At 43.2% G+C, this 23,842-nt stretch overlaps 1 protein-coding gene across 4 annotated transcripts in view; it reads left to right on the forward strand.

The window, feature by feature from the left end:
* SAXO2 (stabilizer of axonemal microtubules 2) overlaps positions 1 to 18,929 on the forward strand; it is a 19,957-nt gene extending 1,028 nt beyond the window's left edge. Inside the window, exons 1-5 of one of the 4 annotated variants that reach the window (XM_077263625.1) lie at positions 5,129 to 5,243; positions 12,806 to 12,867; positions 13,100 to 13,279; positions 15,396 to 15,598; positions 17,038 to 18,929. In XM_077263625.1, coding sequence (XP_077119740.1) covers positions 12,815 to 12,867; positions 13,100 to 13,279; positions 15,396 to 15,598; positions 17,038 to 18,029 — 1,428 coding nt within the window. In that variant the 5' untranslated portion in view covers positions 5,129 to 5,243; positions 12,806 to 12,814 and the 3' untranslated portion in view covers positions 18,030 to 18,929. Of the gene's footprint in view, positions 1 to 5,097; positions 5,244 to 12,805; positions 12,868 to 13,099; positions 13,280 to 15,395; positions 15,599 to 17,037 lie in introns of those variants that run through there. The other 3 variants (XM_077263624.1, XM_077263623.1, XM_077263626.1) reach the window with 3 other exon arrangements.
* Positions 18,930 to 23,842: the final 4,913 nt, after the last annotated feature.

A 23,842-nucleotide genomic window follows, 5' to 3' on the forward strand; every position in this document is an offset into this window, starting at 1 on the left:
GGAAACCATCACCTGATTCCTGCTGCCCAAACCGCGGGCTGAAACTGTCCAGCATGTCAGAGAAAATATACTTTACTGATCTGTCAGGATCTACAGCAGGAGGTGAGACGGTTCGGGTGCGGCCCCTGGCCGGCTCCTACCAGCGCGGCTGTAAGTGACTGACAGGCCTTTCCCATAGCAAGAGACCTGTCAGTCACCTAGCACTAGAACTACCGGAGGGGTCATTTTGACCCTTTTGCTCTTTCTTTTTCCTATAATTTTTAAATTTTAACAAATGAGTTCTGAGTTTTTGTGACTTTTATTGAATCATGGTAGTGTATATTTTAGGACACAAAAATGAATTGAAACTTTTTCAGGGGCCCGGATTTTACAATTCATACCTGTAAGTACTGAAGGGGTCAATTTGACCCCATACATAAAAGTAGTAGTAGGCAAGTCTCCTAATAACAAATACATATGAGACTACTCTGATGAAGAATGGTGACATCACTCTCACACTTTACCAAGGTAAGCCAAACAAGAATGTCATTTTGCTCAGTAGTCTGACTCTTCACCCAGATGTAGCAGTTGGAAACGACAAGAAAAAAAAATGGAACCAGTACAATTTTACAATAAAACAAAGGTTGGAGTGGACACAGTAGACCAGATGGCTCGAAAGTGCACCACAAAATCTGGAAGCCGCCGACGGCCTGTTCAGGTGTTTTGTAATGTACTTGGTTTAGCAGCTATAAACGCAACTATACCCTGTAAAACAGCAACTAGGAGTAAAATTAGCAGACGGGAGTTCATTCTTCAGCTTCATGCTAGGACCATGTAAAAGGAAAATGCGTGCTGTACTTGATCTTAACACTGTTCCTACTAAGTTAAAATAAATGTTCTTTAATTTGTTGGCAACAAAAAAGTTATTTTTACTCCAGAGTCAGTACTTTTGAATGGGGGTCAAAATGACCCCTAATGGTAGTTATAGGTATTCTAGTGCTAGAGCAGCACTGGGATTAATCAGCCAGGCATGCACCATAACCGGGGACCACCCTAGCCCACTGCCGCCCCCAACTGAATGCCCAAAGTATATTTTGGGAACAATACACCTATCCCCAGTCATACAGCCGGGTGCTAGTGGCTGCTCGTGGTTTGGGCAGCATGAATCAGAAGACAGGTTCTGGTTAGAAAAGCAGCAATCCTGATGCTGGTATCTGTTGTTCTCCTCGGAATAGTGGTTTAGTTTGTGTGTGGGGTGTGGAGGGGACAAGGGCCATTGCCCCAGGCTCCAGATTCTAGGGAAAATGACCACCCCCAGCCCTACTGCAGCTTCTTAGTGATTGCCTGCTGGCATATGACAAGTTAAATGAGTGAAACAATCAGGAGCTGCTTTAGCATCTCAGTTAGTGCCACTGTGCATCTGGCTCCTATGTAGAGTGCAGCAGCATCAGTTTCTGTGCTCTGCATAGGCAGCAACCAAGATGGCAAATCTCTCAGTATGCAGCAAGCGTTGTCATTTTTGTTGCTGCCTATGCAGAGTGCAGCAGCCAATGGGAAACTTATCTGGACTGCAGTACTCTGCATATCCTGTTGTGGAGATGATAATGGCATTTACGCAACACCCTACCACTTGTCTCAATTGTGATTTTGGGAGAGGATCAACAAAGACAGAGAGCTAGATCAGAAAACTTTGTGTTTTAGATGTACTTTGTCCAATCCTGGCTTGGGTTAAGGGATAGTGCTAGTTGTAGGGATATGGTTAGTTTTCTGGCCAGGGTAATAAATTAGTTACATAACACAACACAAGTATGTAATGAAAAGTAAAAAATCTAAATATAAGAATGTATAGTGATCTAACATTTTCCCAATGGATTAAGGGACGCAAAATACTGACCTTTCCCTGGGTGCTGGCAAGCCATACTGCACCACTGCATAGTGCGGTGACATACACTGTAAATCTACAGCACATAAGATGTCATTCTGGACTGTACTTTTCCAAGTTATGTAAAGAAAGGTAACAAATATACAGATCGTATAGAGTAAGGTAAATGTAAAAGATTGTATACCTCGGATTTATACCTTGTAACAGATTGTGCGGAGCAGATTTTGTGTCTTTTTACGTCCTTATTCCGCAGCAGATTGTTTCCTATCTCTATGGAGGAGACGTGTAGAAACTGGTGAAAATGAGAGCGGTTATCTACAGGAACCAATCAGATCACAGATCGCGCTGGCTGCGATAGGCAGTAACACATCACCAATGTATCTACTGTGCATTGCGGATGTGTATCACTGGCCTCACAATCTGCTCATCAGTCCCATTCTTTTTAATATAGTTGAAGCCTTTACTATTTATTAGACCTTACTGGACTTCTGGGGTCACCAGTCCTGGTAAAATTGCTGTATTACTCCAACACTAGATGTTTCCACATGGGAATCGAAGATGAAGACAAACATTCAATGTTAGCGTTTATGTCACCATTCCTCCTATCTGAGAGTCTGGACGCTGTGAATGACAGATCTGCCATCCTGCCTAGGAATGGGGCATGCTAAGCACAGTATGATGATGGACAACTCAGCCGTCCAATCGGATGCTGGAGTGTGCTGAGCTGTCTTTGTCTGGAGTGACAGTTAGCCATCCAATCAGGAGCAGGATGTTCTGGGGCTTCATACATGTGTCTCATACTCAGAGTAATTACCTGGCTAATTAACCAGCTCTCTGCCTTACAGAATGGGAGGAATAGGGCTAAGCAACAGCACATGTGTAAAAGACTTGGATATACTAATAGATCACAGACTAAATATGAGTCAACAGTGTGATGCAGCAGCAAAAAGGGCAAATGCAATTCTGGGATGTATTAACAGAAGCATACAGTCTAGATCACGTGAAGTCATTATTGCCCTCTACTCCTCTTTGGTCAGACCTCACCTGGAATACTGTGTCCAGTTTTGGGCACTACATTTTAAAAAAGACATCAAGAAACTGGAGCAAGTTCAGAGAAGAGCGACCAGAATGGTGACCGGTCTGCAAATTATGTCCTATGAGGAACAGTTGCAGGATTTGGGAATGTTTAGTTTGCAAAAAAGAAGACTGAGAGGAGACTTAATAGCTTTCTTCAAATATCTCAAGGGCTGTCACATTGTAGAAGGATCATCTTTATTCTCATTTACACAAGGAAAGGCTAGAAGCAATGGGATGAAACTGAATATTAGATATTAGAAAAAACTTTTTGACAGTTAGGGTGCTCAATGAGTGGAACAGGCTGCCACGAGAGGTGGTGGTGAGTTCTCCTTCCATGGACGTTTTCAAACAGAGGCTGGACAGACATCTGTCTGGGATGATTTAGTGAATCCTGCTTTGAGCAGGGGGTTGGACCAGATAACCCAGGAGGTCCCTTCCAACTCTACCATTCTATGATTGCTGCCAATTGTTGCTTTGCTCATGAACACTGTTTCTGGTATTCTGATTTTTGCTGCTTGACCTAGGATTTGTCTTGACCATCCATTTGCCTAGTCCCTTTTTGTTATGATCCATTATATTCTTGGAATTCTGACCTCAAACTGTTTCCTAACTACTCTTTTGTCTCTCCCCTCTGTCTATGATGTACCCTCTTGGCTTTTGACCTCGGACCTCTTGACTGCCCAGCCTTACGGCTTATCTGTGAGTAGTGACTAGCAACACAGTTTAGGGAAGCCATCCTCAACCGTATTTCCTATCGATATTAATTAGGTCACATCCAGAGCACTTAATACATCATTTGAATAAAAACCCTAATTATTCAGGAATGCTTACAAAAATCCCAGATATGAAGATGTCAATGGATTTACATTTCAAAGACCTTCATGTCCATATATAAGGTTTGGAAGGTGGTGGGGGGGGGTCTTACTGACAGATTCCCTTTAAATTGTCAACTGAGAATTCAGTTTTGGTCAGGCGCTAGAACCCATCTCTGCCCGAGTCATCCTGGCCTGGAGTCTATGAGGAGCTCTGTTATCCCAGATTTATTTCTATAGAGTAATCCCAGCTTTTATGACCAATTTCAAGATATTTCCAAGTGAGGTTCTTAATATTCTATGGAGGAAAAATCCCAGAATATAGAGATGAAAAAAATCACCAGTGATGCCCTTGACTGCAATTTAAAGATATTTTAAAGCTACTTAAAGGGTTGTCCCAACTTGGCAAGTTGTCACCTATCCACAGGATGACTAATGACTTGCTGTTCACTGGTGGTCTGAGCACTGGGACCACCAGTGTTTCTAAGAAATCTCCTTTAGAATTGCTGCTGCTCCATTCATTGTCTTTGGGACTGATGAAGATAGCCGAGGACTGCGCTGTATCTCTGGCACTGTCTTACTTTCTAATGGGGACATTCGCTTTCATGCATACCCATGGGGAGCCATAAAAGATGGCATTAGGATAAAGGTGCCAAGCACCTGCACTTTGGTAGAACAGTCATTCTGCTCTTTACAGGGGATCTGTCATCGGCTTTATGGTACCAAAAGGAATTATGGCAGCAGTAGTGTGTTAAACACAAGGTGAAATGCTCCTTTCTACACTTTTAATTGGACAGAAATATCTCAGCCCTGCGCCATGAGTCCCCTGGCCAAGCGCCTGCGCAGGAAAACAATGCTGTGTTTGCCCATAGAGGGAAGAGTACTGTGCACGTACCCGGGAAAGGACACACTGTACATAAGGTTCCTGCTGAATATGGTGACCAGGAAGGTGATGCTCTGGATGAGCCAGCCTCAGAGCCCTCATTTTGTATATTTTTTCACCTCATTTGTATGTGTGTTGGATTGGGGTGTTTTACTTCCTTACTGGCACTGTAAATGCTGGGTGGGTAGTGACTATAAAACTGATAACAGTCTCCCCATAAAATATCATATTATGAGTAGCCCTCCCATCCATCAAAATTTGTATCCTCTTAATATATAGCATTCATCATATTATATAGCACTGTGCACTTACAGTTGCTCATCTTCCCTTTCTACCCAGCTAATTCTTCTGTTTTCCATTAGGTCTATGACATCACATGATTAATAACTGACTAGCTGAATCCTTCTAAGCTCTATGTAGAATCAGGAGGTCAATTTTCCCTGTATGTGTCAGGAGTCACTGCAAAAGTCCCTGTCAGAGGGAAGGAGTGAGCAGCTGGGACAGGAGATGAAGAGGGGAATGATTTCTACATGGACAAGAGACTTCCTGTTTCTATATTGAGCAGAGAAAAGAGAAGAATTAACTGGGTAGAAAGGCAAAATGAGCAATTGTAAGTACACACTGCTATATCATATGACTGCAATATATTAAGGGGATAAAAACGTTGATGGGATTAGTGCTTCTTTAAAGAGATTGCCGCTTTTCAGAATTCTGTGTACAGTTTGCTGTAAATACAGATGAGTCTCTGCTTCTCCTGTCTTTGTTGTTTAGCTTCAGAGGTGACAGTACCTCAATTTCGCCGCAGTCAATCACTGATTCCAGTGGCTCTGGCAATGTTGACTCGCTGTTGACTCGCTGAGCTGAGATATTGCCTGCAGCGATGTCAATGTGTTGTCACCGCTGCGGCCAAGCAGCTGAGACCGGGGTAATGGGGGAGACAAAGTGCTTGACCCCAGGTGGGTAAGTAATGCCCAGTGTGTTTGGTTTTTACAATAACTGTGCATATGTGAAAAATGTCCTTAAAGTTTTATGTTTAAGTCAGCATGTCCAATGGCTTATCCCGTTATAGGCCCTTGTTCCCACAGCATAGGCCCCTTGACAAACAATCAGGCACCATCTCTGGTGGTGGGACAGTGCCGTCAGTATTATACTATAAGGAGACATAATACCGCTCTGTCTCGTCAGTATTATACTATAAGGAGACATAATACCGCTCTGTCTCACTGATAGATATAATGCATATAATACATAGTTGCATGTACAGGTCTCACTAACGCCGACACTTCTCCCAGCTTGTTCTGGACCTCCAGAGGACAAGGACTAGGAGTCTTCTGATTCTTAGTGCAAAAAGAAAAAAAAGAGCATGAACCGCACATCCCAAAATCACACGTTGATCCAAAGCCGCTAGGGAAAAATTTAAATACTGAACATGAGGTTTTCAGTTCAACATTCTGATCAGACTGTATGAAGCCCACTGCCCCTTCACGGCAAACCTCGTAGTGGGTCCTAACGCCCTAACGGAGCGGAGCCGTGCGGCGACCACCGCCGCAGCAGCCACGCACCAGCAGGGCGGACGGTCTGTTGCCCCACAGCACCCATGCTGCGAGACTGAGCCCCCAAGACTCCAGACCGCGCCGCCCCACCAGCACAAAGCCACAGCAACAATGGCCGCCACACAGCATTGTTTCTTAGGTTCTGAGATGATAAAGTCTTCCTCCTGCTGGATTTGTCCCATTTTTGGGTTATTTGCAGAAACTCTGTATACAATGGCAGCAGCAGAGGCACGTAATGTGCTGTAGGCTGTAAGGAGGTACGGTGCGTTAATAATGGAGAGGAATCGGTGTCATGACCACACAGAAGGATTAGTATCCAAGCACCTGACGTGGCTAGCGCTGGGATGGTCCATGTATGTTGGGGGGTTGCTAGGAGTGTTACCCGGGTGTGTCTGATGTGCTGTACACGGTCACTAAGGAAACACATCTACGGGATGGGCACCGGCTGTCATCACATCCTTCTAAGTATCATTAGCAATACTTACTAGCACCGCACTTACTGGAACACACTGCAGCTTATTGTCCAAGTAACACATCGCTTGTGGCTTCAAGTATATTGAGATTTACTTAGTTCACACGCTTCATTCAGAATCATAAAGGGAATCTGTCAACAAGTTTTTACTATGTAATCTGAGAACAAAAGGAAATAGAGGCTACAAAGCAGATTCCAAGGATGTGTCACTTTTTTGGCTGTGTGCTGTTGTTTACCTGAAATGAAGTTTTTTTTCACCTGTGGTGTGGGTGAGGTTAGCTACGATGTGGGTGGGGCTTAGCTATGATGTGGGTGGGGTTAAATGTGGAGTGGGCGTAGTTAGATGTGGTGTGGGAAGGGTTAGCTGTGATGTGGGTGGGGTTAGCTGTGGTGTGGGTGGGGTTAGCTGTGGTGTGGGCAGTGTTAGCTGTGATGTAGGTGGGGTTAGCTGTGATGTGGGCGGGGTTAGTTGTGTATGTGGGGTTAGCTGTGGTGTGGGCAGTGTTAGCTGTGATATAGGTGGGGTTAGCTGTGGTGTGGGCGGGGGTTGGCTATGATGTGGGTGGGGTTAGCTGTGGTGTGGGCAGTGTTAGCTGTGATGTAGGTGGGGTTAGCTGTGGTGTGGGCAGTGTTAACTGTGATATAGGTGGGGTTAGCTGTGGTGTGGGCGGGGGTTGGCTATGATGTGGGTGGGGTTAGCTGTGGTGTGGGCAGTGTTAGCTGTGATGTAGGTGGGGTTAGCTGTGGTGTGGGTGGGGCTAGCTGTGGTGTGGGTGGGGTTAGTTGTGGTGTGGGTGGGGTTAGCTGTGGTGTGGGCAGGGTTAGCTGTGGTGTGGGCAGGGTTAGCTGTGGTGTGGGCAGGGTTAGCTGTGATATAGGTGGGGTTAGCTGTGGTGTGGGCGGGGGTTGGCTATGATGTGGGTGGGGTTAGCTGTGGTGTGGGCAGTGTTAGCTGTGATGTAGGTGGGGTTAGCTGTGGTGTGGGTGGGGCTAGCTGTGGTGTGGGTGGGGTTAGTTGTGGTGTGGGTGGGGTTAGCTGTGGTGTGGGTGGGGTTAGCTGTGGTGTGGGCAGGGTTAGCTGTGGTGTGGGCAGGGTTAGCTGTGGTGTGGGTGGGGTTAGCTTTCTGAGCTCTACTACATGCTGCATCTAGATCTGGAGAATTTGTGGATAACTCTCACGCTGCCGATTATTGAAGATATCAAGTCACAGAAAATTATTAATTAAAAATGTTCCGTTTCTGAGACTTGACATTTTCAATAATCGGCAACGAGGGAGGTATCCACAAATTTACCAGATTCTGATACTCATTGGCTTTGACTACTCTTGGATCCACAGCAGCTGGATATCCGCTTGGAAACACATAATACCATGGATCAGGTTAGCACAATCTGATACAAGTGTTTTAAGTGTTTGCTGGGTAAGACCCTTTTTGTGCTATTTTCTCCTCAGTGCTTTATCTTCAATACACATGCTGCATCTAAAACTCTGATTGTATCAAAACTGCGGCACCCAGTAACCTAAGGCAACTTTCACACTAGTCCGTCGGTACGGGCCGTTGCAAGCCGTCGGCCCGACGTACCGACGGACAGTGTGTTAATCACAACGTGGGCAGCGGATGCAGTTTTACGACGCATCCGCTGCCCCATTGTGAGGTGCGGGGAGGGGGGGCGGAGTTTCGGCCGCGCATGCGTGGTCGAAAATGGCGGACTCGATGCACAAAAAAACATTACATGGAACTTTTTTTGTGCCGACGGTCCGCCAAAACACGACGCAACCGTCGCAAGACGGATGCGACATGTGGCAATCCGTCGCAATGCGTCGCTAATGTAAGTCTATGGAGAAAAACGTATCCTGCAGACAACTCTGCAGGATGCGTTTTTTCTCCAAAACGACGCATTGTGACGTGCGTCGAACGACGCTAGTGTGAAAGTAGCCTTAGACGTACACCGTGCTGCGCTTAGTCAGACTTCCCTTCAGGGTATCCCCCTCCTTGCAGGGACGCCGGCTTACTCACCGCCCTAGCCCCGCAGCGTGGTCTCCCAGTGTGTCCCTTTCTGCTTCCTGGTGTGTGCGCCATAGTTCCCGGCAGCGCACCTAATGCACGTGATCCACTGTTCTTAAAGGGGCAGCGCACATATACTAAAAGCTTGTTGCTAAGAGGCATTTAGTGCACCTTCGAGATGGTTCCCAGCCATTTTCGGAACTAGACCCCTACAGGAATGTATTTAGATGTATGCTGAGCACCTTGAACCCCCAGGTGCTTCAGAGAAGTTTATAATGTTGAGCGTGAAAATAAAAAGATCACATTTTCTCGCAAAAATGTTATTTTAGCCTCAAATTTTGCATTTTCATAAGGGTATAGGAGAAATTGCACCATACAGTTTGTTGTGCAATTTCTCCTGACTACGCTGATACCCCATATGTGGAGAAATACTACTTTTGAGGCACAGTGCAAAGCTCAGAAGGGAAGAGGCGCCAAATTGGAGTTCATATTTTGCTGGAATGGTGTGAGGGTGCCACGGCACATTGGCAGAGCCCCTAAGGTGCCAGAACAACAGAAAACCCCATATGTGAACTCATTTTGCAAACTACACTCCCCAGTGAATTCATCTAGGGGTGCAATGATAATATTGGCACCACATGTGCCTCATAGAATTTCATACCTTTGGGCTGTGAAGAAAAAATAATTACATTTTTACCACCAAAATTTTGTTTTTGCCCCAGATCTTACTTTTTCACACAAGAAGTGGGTAAAAATTTCACCAAAATTTGTGGCACAATTTCTACTGAATGTGGAAATACCCCATATTTGGCTGTACAGTGCTATTTAACTATACAGAGAGACTACAGATGGGCCGAATCGCTCAATATACAGAGCCCCTAATTGCTAGAAGAGCAGAATCACCCTACAAGTGACCCCATTTTGGAAATTAAACCCCTTTGGGAATTTATCTACAGGTGTAGTGACGGTTTTGACTCCATGGGTGTTTTCCAGAAACAAGTATCAATAAATGTTGCCGAGTGAAAATAGCAAACTGCCGTTGCAGTGACCAGTACACTGTAGTGACCAGTACATTGTAGTGACCAGTACGTTGTAGTGACCAGTACATTATGCCCAGCCTGTGCTTCTGTAGACATGCACCCGTAAGTTAGGCGGGGACTAATCACTACAGAAATACCAAATGTGGACGCAATATGTGGTGTAGGTACACTGTGAGGCTTAGAAGGGAGGGGGGCATTTGGATTTGGGAGCGCAGAATTTGCTGAATTTCTTTTGAGGGGTAAGGAGCCATTTTGATTTTCCAGAGCCTTTGTGCTACCAGTAACGTGGAAGCCCCCTATATTTCCATTGTCAGATGATGACCCTGAGGGGGACTTGCTTTTTTTGTGGATTGAGTGAAACTTTGGTCAGGTACATTTTACATAACATTTAGGATCACAGTTATCCGGCGCTCTACGCTGAGCGCTTACTTTGGTGTTTCCATCTAAATCTCCGAGTGACGTAATTCAGATGAAACCCTCGATGGATCCATTCACTATAATGAGGCAGCAGAGTTACTCTGGACTCCATCTGGCCAAATCACAGGTCCTATGGCGTGCACAGTGCCTCCGTCTGCCTCATTATAGGGAATCTTCCACCGGGGATTCAATCTGAATTCCGTATTTCAGAGATTTACATGGAAGCCCCGGTGTAAGCGCTCAGCGCAGGGCACAGGATAAATGTGCGCCAAGCCTTACTGCGATCTTTGGGAGGCAGAATGAACAAAACAGCAGGTGGAGAATTGGTTTTATTTATTTTTTACGCCTTCCTCGTGTGGTATAAGTGATTAAGCAACTTTATTCTTTATTCTTCGGGTCGATGTGATTACAGTAATACCAGATTTATAGCGGGTTTTTATGTTTGGCTGCTGTCACACACTAAAAAACGCTTTTTTATTGCAAAAAACTAGTTTTTGCATTACCATATTTTGAGAGCTATAATTTTTCTATATTTTGGCCCGCCCACAGAGTCATGTGAGGGCTTGTCTTTTGCAGGACGAGTTGACTTTTTTATGGTTACCATTTTCAAATACATGACTTTGTTTATTGCTTTGTATTCCAATTTTGGTGAGGCAGATTGAGCAAAAAACAGCAATTCAAGAATTGTTTGGTTTTTTTGGTGGGGGGGGTGTAATGTTGTTCCGTGTGTGGTAAAATTGATAAGACATCTTTACTCTTCGGGTCAGTACGATGACAACGATACCCCATTTATATATTTTTTTATATTTTGACGCTTTTACACAATAAAAGCTATATATATAACACAGATGTGCACTTTTATTGTTTACAGTATATTTTTTTCAAAAAAATATTTATTCATGGGTACAATACATTATGATTTTTTATTATTATTTTTTAAATATTTTTTATTTTTTTTAACTATTTTTTAACTTTTTTACTTTGTCCCACTATGGGTCTATTATTTTTTGCAGGCTGGTCGCTTGTATGGCATGGGGATGCAGCATCCCTGTGCTATGCAAACTTTCAGCTCCGCACTGACAGATAAAGTTGCTGATCGTGCTCTGAGCATGATCAAGCAACTTTACTAGCTCTGGTCACCCGGATGTTGTCATGACGACATCGGGTCACCATGGTAATGATCGGGACCCACGTGATATCCAATGGGTCTCCGATCTAAGGGCAGACGGGCTCTTACCCCTCTGCTGGCTCTTGAAATGCAGCGATCGAGTTCGATCACAGCTTTTAGGGGGTTAAAGTGCCGGGAGTGGTGCGGGATCGCTCCAGGCACTTAGTGTCGGGTGTCAGCTGGTACCTGGTGGCAATCGTGCGAGCACAGCCTGTGTGTGCTCAAAATCGCTGAGACGTATCCATACGTCCCAGATCAATAAGACCCAGGTCACAGGGACATATGGATACGTCTAAGGTGAGAAAGGGTTGCGCAGAATAACAGCACAAACCTGACAGTGTCTGTAGGTTACTGAGCACAGTCCTGCTGACAGGTTCTCTTTGTGACCCCAATTTTCTCCAACCTGTGTGTAGTTTCATCTTTGAGCATAATCATCACAAGAAATTGTAAACCCGGTGGTGGGTTATTCTCGTTGTTCTTTTCCAGGAGTGCACCGCTCCCATCCTCCCAGTTTGCTAATTGCTGCTGATTGACAGTCCGGATCGGTGGCTGGTTGAGCCGCTGACCTGAACTGTGCACTCGATGCTGCAAGCTTCATTACTTGAAGGCCGTGAACATCTCCAAAGCATTAGCTAATAATTGGCTTGATTGACATGTGGACTAAGGATTATTCTGTGCAGTCCTGGTCTCAATGAAGGGAAAGTCTCAAGAAGTAGAAATATATATTTTCCTGTGTAGTTGTAAGATCTGTCAGACTCACACTGTCCAGCAGAGGTCGCCACAAGCTCTGTCTTCTGTAACAAGCCTGTGCGCTAGCAGTGTTCATTCTCAGTCTGAAGCATTGGTCGTGTGTCACCGACCGTATATTGTCTTACAGGGGTAGTCCCATCTTGTACGATTATAGTATATCTATGGGATGTGCCGTAAATGTATAGGAGTTGACGGTCCACACTGAGAAGACCCTCATTTATCTGGTGAATATGGCCATAGATTCCAGTCACATTGGTGGGACACCCAGCTACTTAACAGATATAGCATGTTCTTTAACTAAATATTGCTAACTTGTTATTAGTCAGTTGCGTAATGTACTTCAAGGGGTGTTCCACTACTCTGAAGTCCGCTCTGAGAAAATATCAAAGGCTTCATCTGATCAGAGGCCGCTGACCAGCAGCAGTGGTCAAGTGACAGAACAATATGACGTTACCGCCGGGGACACTGTGCTGCAATCGGAAGGTCCAGGAGGTGATTGGAAAGTGGGGCTGTCCTATAGTGTCCAGTAGTGGGCCTCCCCTTTACACTCATATCAATGAAACTATGAGATTCTATGAACCTTAGCGATAGAAGAGAGAGGCTGCTGGGGTTGTGTCGGCAGGGTGCCGAGCTGTTGGCATTAAGCCTGAACTGAACTGAGCAATTTTCACCAAAATGGTAAATAAAATATTAAAATGAATGTTGCTAATGTTTTCTAGCATATAATACGCACTGTGCACTAACAACGCAGCTTTTGTAACCTCGTCAGGACAGTGTAATGAAGCCGCTCACACCCCGGGCTCCCAGGTCCGACATTCAGCGCAGCCTACGGTTAGTTCTAGCGGTATTCTGATTATTCCATACATTGTACCTTATCGGAGACCATAGAGCGGGATTTATACATGTAAGGGTTAATATTCTAGCGACACGATCAGGCTCAGCAGACATGTACTGTATGGGCTCTTCATCAGGAAAGTCCCAATCTGTATGACCCTGTCTGACACCTCCTTAATTATACCCATGACAAGCCTTTGATACTTATGGTTCTGCCTTTTCTTCACAGGCGTCATCGTTGTCCGCACATGCCAACGAAAATTTTTGATAAATCTGGGCAGCCTTGCGTTTTGACCGAATATGTGGAAAAATACCCTCAGTATGATAACATCCAGCCACCAAACAGCATGAAGCCAAAGCAGGAATACCTGGGAAACCGCGGGAAGATGGAAGGAATAACAACCTTTAAGTAAATGCGTTAAATGACGTTACCAATGTTACACCTCACACTTATCGGGGCTTCCATAGGCAGCAGCGTGGTGACGCTCGCACAGTGCTATTAGGACAGAAGCCGATTTATTAGGATTGTCATTGTGTCTTAGTGAGGGAAAAACAGGTATCAAATTCTATGAGAGGCATTTGCCATTTAATGAGTTTGGCGAATCTTACCTCGCACCTCGCCAGAGACTGGAGTAACATTTCTGCCACTATTTGACGGGCGGTCGTAGCAACACCCCCGTCCTGCCCTGGCTCGTCCCCAGCTCCAACCATTTATGCAGAGCTGCCCAAAGCTGGTGGGAAAACACCAAAAGCTGCAGCATATTTGTGAGTAAATATTGCAACTTTTGCAGCATTTTACACCAGTCTGGCCTAAACATATTGATGAATCAAGGCCATAAAGTTGTAGATTTCTGTGAAATGTGACAGACTGACAGCTTTGTAGTTTCAGTTGCCCAGCTGTACAGGTGACCTAGATTTACAGTGGGTACGGAAAGTATTCAGACCCCTTTACATTTTTCACTCTTTCTTTCATTGCAGCCATTTGGTAAATTCAAAAAAGTCAATTTTTTCTCATTAATGTACACTCTGCACCCCATCTTTACTGAAAAAAAAACAGAAATGTAGTAATTTTTTGCAAATTTAATAAAAAAGAAAAACTGAAATATCACGTGGGATGTGACCTAAGAGAAGGGGCAAATGCAGGAGCGCTCTCTCAATCCCGTGGACGGTTCCAATGTGCAGAGAGTAGAGAAGATGAACCAAGCCAAGGGAGCTTCCACCTGATGAAGATGAGGATCCAAAAGTGTAAAACAAAATATTTTATTGTATAGACTGTGGCATAGAGGACATCACATTTGACACATAAAACACATGGAATATTGCATATCACCGATGAAACAATCCAGTACAATAAATATCATCAACTCAGATGTAACAGAAATGAGTGTGTCTTCCCATGTAGCAGGACAGTAAGGGTACCGTCACACAGTGCCATTTTCATCGCTACGACGGCACGATTCGTGACGTTGCAGCGTCGTATAAGTATCGCTCCAGCGTCGTATACTGCGGTCACACGTTGCAATACAAGGCGCTGGAGCGATAATTTCATGACGTATTTGCGATGTAGAAGCCGTTGGTTACTGTGCGCACATCGTATACAACCTGTGTCACACAATGCAATCATGTCGCCACAGCGGGACACTAGACGACAAAAGAAAGTTTCAAACGATCTGCTACGACGTACGATTCTCAGCGGGGATCCGGATCGCAGTAGCGTGTCAGACACAGCGATATCGTAAATGCATCGCTGGAACGTCACGAATCGTGCCGTCGTAGCGATCAAAATTGCACTGTGTGACGGTACCCTCAGTGTTTGCCTTTGGTCTGATCTATATCATATCTTTTAGTTTTTTATTATTTGTTTTATGATTTTCTATTCTTAGTAAATGTCATTTCTTCTCTGTTTTATACTTGTGTCTTTTGACTCTTAAGTATAATAATGAAAGTTGGAGGGATACAAATCCCATTATCCCTTGATCGGCCCAACGGCTCAGCTGTGGGCGCCACAACACAGCCCAAGGCAAAGCCTGGTAACAAGAGGAAGTATAATGTACATGAATTAGTTTTATACTTTTGGATCCTCGTCTTCATCAAGTCCAAGCGCCCTTGACTTGGTTTATCTTCTCCTCTGCTATAAATCTAAAAGCTCTGATTGTGTCAGAACGGCTGCACCCAGTAATCTAAGTGATACATTGTTGGATTCAGCTTCTCTTTGCCTACATTATGCTGCTCTCAGATGAGGTAGCCAAACCCTGCTAACAGATTCCCTTAAAGGCCAAATTAGATCTGGTTTTTAAGGGGTTAAAGTTCATCTACAATGGTGTTGACAGCTATATCTTCCACTGATGGCCAGATAGCAGGCACTCTAGTTTCTGAGGCAATAACACAACATCATATAGGTCCAGCATACATTCTTCATGTATACAATGGACATATATATGTAAATGTGAAATACTTTGTATTGACAGTAATTAGGCTGCATTTTCCTCTGCATGCTGTCACACAGTTTTGTTTTTTATGTTTAGGTCTGATTATATTCCATATGAGCTAACTAATCGTCCAGTACGTCCTCACCATGAGTATCAACCAAAGCCTGGTCAGATTGACCTCGGAACAACCTATAAACAAGACTTTAACCCTTATAAGGTAGAGCCAATGATTCCCGCACGACCAGTGGAAAAAAGGCAAGCCAACTTGGGAACCTTTAATGCAAATCCGACATATAAAGGTAAATCTGTAATTCAGGAGACGCAGATCAACCTTAAAGTCACTTCAGATGATATATTTTAGCCTTTGTAGTGATCCACTTTCGATGAGTAATTCCTTTTCCATTCCTCTGCACCATCAGATTATGCTCTATCATATCCTTAGAATTGACTTGTTTCCTTTCTGTGGCACCCAGCGTGGTTGTTCTGTTCTACACATCGGAGTGAATGGAGAAGAGAGACCTCTTGGCCGGGTCAAAAGTCCGAACAGGCCGTGAGCCACTTGTATTGTGGTGATTTTGTTGAATTGTCTCTCGCGGTCTTATACTTTACCTAATCTGCTGCTCATATGGCACAACTGGTTTTGCAAAATTGATGGCAGCTGCGATATCTAAAAGCAATATATTCATTTAAGCGTGTGTGACATCAGCACTAGAGATGGAGCGGATCAATCCGTGGAAGATCAACTTCAAATCACATTTCGCAGGTTCCCACAGGTTCAAACACTGTATGATTATATTTGCAAGAATTGCAAAAAAATGCCTGGCACCATTTCACATGCGATAATGACATATTGCACTGCCTACCTATTAATGCATGCAGCTATGGCATCACATGGTTGTGGCACAGCCAATCAGGGGGACTATCACAGCCAGTATAAAACACAGCAGCCTGCCAAGGAGCGCCATTGTATGCTTGTACAGTTTAAGGATAGAGGAGAGAGCGCACGGCTCATTCCACATAGGGATAGAAAAAGGCCTAGTCTGATTGTGATGTACTACTGCAGTGCTGAAACACATTGAAAATCGGAGTGGTATTCTGAGTGTCTTCTCTTCTCCCCTCTTGAATAGTCTCTTCTTTCCTTTCTCTTTTCCTCTGTTTCTCTTCAGATAATTTGTGGTTTTTCACTATTGAAATTTGCGGGGACCGAATCAAATTCTTGTGGAAAATTTAGAGAATTTGGCATATTTGAGTATTAAAAGATCTGCTCATCTTTAATCACCACTCTTGACATCCCCCAGATTTTGTTGTAAGCCTGGGATTTGCCTAGTTTAATTTGAGAATTGCCAATCTATAGGTTATAAAAACACTTAGGGGCCAATTCATCAAGAGTGGCGCAGCACACTCTCACGGTATGCCAATCTTCCTGAAACATTGGATGTCCCATCCCAGTTCTTCCCCAGCTTCACCCATTTTAGCAGAGCTGGTTCAAACTGGCGTGAAACCTCCAAGAGTTGTAAAATGTTTGCACAACTTCACATTTTGTGACTTTTCATAGCTTCTATGACACCTTTTTGGAGTAAAAGTTTTCATTTTATTGTATGTCATAATTTATTTTAGCGTTCTATATTCCCTGAGTAAGTCATGAATTTGCCATATTATTTTAGAGTTCTATATTTCCTGTGAGAAGATAAACAGTTGGGGTATAGGAAAGGTTTTCACTTTGTTTTTTTTCTTGAAGATGATTATAGACCATGGGACATCCAAAAAAGAGAACTCGCTAAGCCAGAACATTCCTACCAACTCCCAAATGTGAAATTTGGAAATGCAACCACTTTCCAGGATGACTTTTTCCCTAAGGAAATAATGCCAAGAGAAAGTTTCAAGCCATCTGGTATAGCAAAACACAGTGACGTGCCTTTCGATGGTACTACAAGTCACCGCACTTCATATGTTCCTTATGACATAGAACCAAGGGCTGCAAGACAAAAGCAGGAGTATAAGCCCAGCAGTCAACCATTTGAAGATCTCACCACCCATCGCATCAATTTCAAAGGTGCCCTCGGTGAAATAACAAAAAGCTGTAAGCCTGAGCATAATAAAGTTGGTAGCAATGCTCGATTTGATGGCAGCACTGAATTCCGTGATAGCTATCAGCCATGGCAAGTTCCTCCACACCATGTCCAAAAATCTCTGGACTATAATCCACCTACTACTCACATGGAGCTAGACACCACAAGTCATCTAGATTATGTGCCACACCAGCTAAGTTATGTTGCCCCAGTTCGACCCGTATCTCATGGAAGAAGAACCAATGTTCCTTTCCAAGGAAATTCTACAATGAAGGAAGATTTTAGGGCCTGGGAAGCTAGACGTCAAGAAATGATCAAGAGGGACCATCAGATTCCAAAGCCTTCTGGAAAATTTGATGGATTAACAACCTTCAAGTCTCACTATCTTCCCCATGAAATCCATCCAACTGAAAGCTGTAAGCCTTCCAACGCAGCAGTACGAAACTCGGTCCCATTTGAAAGTGGAACCTTATATCGCTCTGATTATACACCCAAGAAGAATGAAATTTGCCCTGCAAATTACCCATTGCCACCAGGTTATGTCTTCGAGAGCGTCGATAGCCGAGGCCACAAAATGTTTAGGAAGATTCTTACTCCGGAAAAAAATTCTTTTTCCAGTACAAATGAGAAATTCCTTGCAAAGGCAATAGCTGTCATATGATAATGCTGCTGTGCCATACAATCTTTAAGAAAATCTTCTTACTTTGTAATGTGCTATTTTAACAGTCTTGAATAAAAAGTGTTATATAATCACATCTGCTAAAAATAAATGATAACATGTATGTTACATAGACAATGGATCTAGACTACTAATATATTTCAGGGATATACTTTTAGAAAGCTTGCTATGAATTTGCACCTTTGGATTTTTAATTTAGGTTTAAAGGGTTATTACAATCATTGCATGTTATTACTTATCACCGATCCAAAATGCTCCATTCTTTGTCTGTGGAATTGTTGGAGATCAGGTATCGTCCCATAGATAATGAATGGAGTGGTGATCTGCATTCGCGACAATTGCGTCATCTCTAGAGGGCATTTAGGAGCCCCATACTCAAGACTGGAGGGGATCCTAGCTGTCAGACCCCCACTGATAAATAAGTTATCTCTATACTCAAGACTGGAGGGGATCCTAGCTGTCAGAACCCCACTGAGAAGTAAGTTATCTCCATACTCAAGACTGGAGGGGATCCTAGCTGTCAGACCCCCACTGAGAAGTAAGTTGTCTCCTTGCCTATTGGATAGGTGATAACTTGCAGTGTTTGGAACAGCATTTTAATATTTTAGTTTTTGCTGTTACATGTTAAAGATTACATATCATCGTCTATATTAATTCTGAATACAGAGGAAATTACTTTGATATTTTTACAGACAAAATTAATGCAGAATGAAATTCTCTATCCTTTTCTGGAATTATACTTTAATTTGTTTATGAAATTTGGGGAACATTTTTGGGGATTTATATGAAGAATCATAACATGAATATTTGATTTGATTAAAGCAAAGCATTATGTATCGCAGTTGTGTATCCTGACAGACTGTAGAACAAATAAATCACTTTATCCAACAGTTGCAATTCCAGATGATTGTTTTGCATATACATGAATACATTTTTCCTTCGGCGCTTCTTTTTTTTCCCCAGTTTAAAAATTATTTTCACTGACAGTTTCCGTTCAGAAGAAGCTAAATTAGGATTAAGTGTGGCTGAACAGAGAAGGAGATCCAGACGCTGACATACTTTTATTAGATTTGGTATGTGAGCTGTTAGTCTGTGTCAGAGTCATGTACTAGGAAATGAAGGATATGGAACCAAAGACAACGGACCCAATATGTAAAATTTCTAATCTCAGCCAAACATAACACAACTGTCATTGCCTTCTCTATAACAGTGGCCAGAGAGAAAAAATATACATGTGGCCACACAATAACAGAGCGCAACAAAAAGCCATATTTTCATAAGAGTGTGAAACAGGAGGAAAATTAATTAATTTATAGCAATAGTTGCCCTTCTTAAAGATGTTCTCCAAGAAAGTAATAAAATGGCCTCTGTCACGTAATTCAAACAGCAGCTTGTACTTGTCACGTTTCAGGACAGGCTGCAGACTGAAGAAACACTGCTCCTGAAACCTGCGTATCCACTGACAGAGGAGCTGTATTCTAACCACACATACCATTTAACTGCTGAAGATGGGATGTGACAGGAGAAGAAATAAATCTCCTCATCTGACTGAGCACAAAGGATTTTTTTCTCTAGCATCAGTCCTCTTTTCACAGTTAGCCTAGGAGAAGATTCATTTCCTCTCCTATCACATCCCTTCAGTGGGAGCTCCATTATGTGTACTTATGATACAGCTCTTCTGTCAGTTGAGAAAAAGTTCTCGGGAGCTGTATTTCTTCAGCCTGTCTTATTATGTGACTAGAATTGACCCCCATTTGAATTATGTGATGGGACCATTTTATTACAATCTTAGTGAACCCATTTAAGTTAAAAATCTTCATTCAATGACAGCTGTTCATAAAAGCACGAGAGTAATACATGGAAACGATTTGTTTAAAGAAACGGTCTCATAAAAACCACTCTGGGAGTCCACCTATCTCCACAATAGGGATTCCCCCATTCACTGTTTCACTGGTATCCGGCCACCTATAAGTGGAGAGGTGGCAACACGTGTGCTGACTCTTTACATTCATTGCTGCAGAAGTTCCAAATACACCTGAGCAAATAATGTAGGACCGCACCTATCAAACTAACATCTCTTATGAGACAATCCCTTTAAATAACGCTCTATGTTTTATTTAGAGCTTGATAAGAAACATTGCTTGGAGTCAGGATTCTCTTGATCATGAACCCTTAAATGTTCCTCTTTTGTTATGGCCCCATAAACATTGAAAATCAGCAAATGAGTAGCATAAAATGGAACTTATTTATACAAATGAAAAGACGCCCCACAACAAAGACAAAACCGAAAACACAATGTTAACTCTAGGTGCAAGCACAAATAGATCCCAGGCAGCTTCCAAAAGGTACACTGTGTCATATTAACCCTCATTACAATTTATATTAATGGCATTACTTTCAATATACATAAACTATATTCAGAGTTTTGCAAGTTATGTCACCTGGACTAAATTGGCATAAAGACCAATATGAGAGGAGGCTGGCAACAGTAGGGATCTCCAGCCCCAGGGAAGGGAAACTGTGAGGAACGAGGGAGACTCCATTTTGGATTTATTAACTCAGGCCCAATATATTGTCCAGAGATCTTCCTCCACTCCTGAAGTGGCCCCCACCCTTGGTATAAGTACACAATTCCCAAAAGAACAGAACTTTACTATATGGTGTGGTAGAGCGCCTCAGTCAGCTGGACACAGAGGTATCTCTTGAACACGTCTCTTTAAGAAAGTGCTTGGTTTATTGTAGCAGCAAAAACCAAGCTTAAATGGAAAACATAGCCCTCTGGGCAAAACAGCGAAACAAAGAAACAAAAGAAAGAAAACACAGTCCTTTTTCCTAGCGGGATCAGACTGCTAACACACAGCAATGTGCATGGTTCAGGTAGGGCACACAACACCCTGGAGTCCTATCTCTCCAGGAACCACTGAACACTGGAAGCTCTGACAGTCAGCCATTTAAGCCCTGACCTTGTGACTCAATCATGTGACTGATCACGTTAAACACACAGATTCTACCAGTTTTTCAGGAGGAGATATGTGGGCATTCTTCCTTCCGCTCTATGAATGTCCACTAAAACCAGCCCATTATATAATTTTATATATACAGTCCCAACATACAGTGCTGGAGGAAAGTAATCTGGTTTCACATCCACAGGGAGGAGATTGGAACAAAACAAAATCCTCTAAACTGCATGCTCACAAATGCCAGAAGCCTGACAAACAAGATGGAAGAACTAGAAGCAGAAATATCTACAGGTAACTTTGACATAGTGGGAATAACCGAGACATGGTTAGATGAAAGCTATGACTGGGCAGTTAACTTACAGGGTTACAGTCTGTTTAGAAAGGATCGTAAAAATCGGAGAGGAGGAGGGGTTTGTCTCTATGTAAAGTCTTGTCTAAAGTCCACTTTAAGGGAGGATATTAGCGAAGCGAATGAGGATGTCGAGTCCATATGGGTCGAAATACATGGAGGGAAAAATAGTAACAAAAATCTCATTGGGGTCCGTTACAAACCCCCAAATAAAACAGAAATCATGGAAAGTCTACTACTAAGGCAGATAGATGAAGCTGCAAAACATAATGGTGTCACTTGTGGGGGGTTTCCATTGTTTATGCACATCAGGGGCTCTCCAAACACGACATAGCATCCTATCTCAATTCCTGTCAATTTTGCATTGAAAAGTCAAATGGCTCTGCTTCCCTTCCGAGCTCTTCCATGCACCCAAACAGTGGTTTACCCCCACATATGGGATATCGGCGTACTCAGGACAAGTTGTACAACAACAACCTTTGGGGTCCATTTTCTCCTGTTAACCTTGGTAAAATAAAGCAAATTGGATCTGAAGTAATTTTTTTGTGAAAAAAGTTAAATGTTCATTTTTTTAAACATTCCAAAAATTCCTGTGAAGCACCTGAAGGGTTAAAAAAAACTTATTAAATGTGGTTTTGAGCACCTTGAGGGGTGCGGTTTTTAGAATGGTGTCACTTTTTGGTATTTTCTATCATATAGACCCCTCAAAGTGACTTCAAATGTGATGTGGTCCCTAAAAAAAAATGGTGTTGTAAAAATGAGAAATTGCTGGTCAACTTTTAACCATTATAACTCCCTGACAAAAAAAAATTTTGGTTCCAAAATTGTGCTTATGTAAAGCAGACATGTGGAAAATATTACTTACTAAGGATTTTGTGTGATATATCTCTGTGATTTAAGAGCATCAAAATTCAAAGTTGGAAAATTGCGAAATTTTCAAAATTTTCGCCAAATTTCCTTTTTTTTTTTACAAATAAATGCAAGTCAAATTGAAGAAATTTTACCACTATCATGAATTACAATATGTTACGAGAAAACATTGTCAAAATCATTGGGATCCGTTGAAGCGTTCCAGAGTTATAACCTCATAAAGGGACAGTGGTCAGAATTGTAAAAAATGGCCCGGTCATTAACGTGCAAACCACCCTTGGGGTAAAGGGATTAAACACTTTCTTCTCCATAGTATTCATGGTGGAAAATGAAATGCTAGGTGAAATGCCAAGAGACAAAGAAAACCCTATATTAAGGGTCACCAATAGTGTTGAGCATTCCGATACCGCAAGTATCGGGTATCGGCCGATATTTGCTGTATCGGAATTCCGATACCGAGATCCGATACTTTTGTGGTATCGGGTATCGGTATCGAAACAACATTAATGTGTAAAAGAAAGAATTAAAATAAAAAATATTGCTATACTCACCTCTCTGACGCAGCCTGGACCTCACCGAGGGAACCGGCAGCGTTGTTTGCTTAAAATGCGCGCTTTTCCTTCCTTCCGTGACGTCACGGCTTCTGATTGGTCGCGTGCCGCCCATGTGGCCGCGACGCGACCAATCACAGCAAGCCGTGACGTAATTTTCAGGTCCTTCTAGGCATTCAGTATTTTAAAATTACGTTCCGGCTTTGTGATTGGTCGCGTCGTGGTCACATGGGCGACGCGACCAATCACAAGCCGTGACGTCACGGGAGGCAGGAGACGCGCGCATTTTAAAATTACGTAATTTCAGGTCCTTCAGGATTTTAAAATTACGTTCTGGCTTGTGATTGGTCGCGTCGCGGTCACATGGGCGACGCGACCAATCACAAGCCGTGACGTCACGGCTTGTGATTGGTCGCGTCGCCCATGTGACCGCGACGTGACCAATCACAAAGCCGGAACATAATTTTAAAATACTGAATGCCTAGAAGGACCTGAAAATTACGTCACGGCTTGCTGTGATTGGTCGCGTCGCGGCCACATGGGCGGCACGCGACCAATCAGAAGCCGTGACATCACGGAAGGAAGGAAAAGCGCGCATTTTAAGCAAACAACGCTGCCGGTTCCCTCGGTGAGGTGAGTATAGCAATATTTTTTATTTTAATTCTTTATTTTACACATTAATATGGTTCCCAGGGCCTGAAGGAGAGTTTCCTCTCCTTCAGACCCTGGGAACCATCAGGAATCCCGTCCGATACTTGAGTCCCATTGACTTGTATTAGTATCGGGTATCGGATTAGATCCGATACTTTGCCGGTATCGGCCGATACTTTCCGATACCGATACTTTCAAGTATCGGACGGTATCGCTCAACACTAGTCACCAATCTAACCCAAGAAGAGGTGCGAAACCGGCTAAATAAGATTAAAATAGATAAATCTCTGGGTCCGGATGGCATACACCCAGGAGTACTAAGAGAACTAAGTAATGTAATAGACAAGCCATTATTTCTTATATTAAGGGACGATATAGCGACGGGGTCTGTTCCACAGTGCTGGCGCATAGCAA

The sequence above is a fragment of the Ranitomeya variabilis genome, chromosome 5 (assembly GCF_051348905.1).
Source record: "Ranitomeya variabilis isolate aRanVar5 chromosome 5, aRanVar5.hap1, whole genome shotgun sequence".
In the NCBI taxonomy this organism is placed as follows: domain Eukaryota; kingdom Metazoa; phylum Chordata; class Amphibia; order Anura; family Dendrobatidae; genus Ranitomeya; species Ranitomeya variabilis.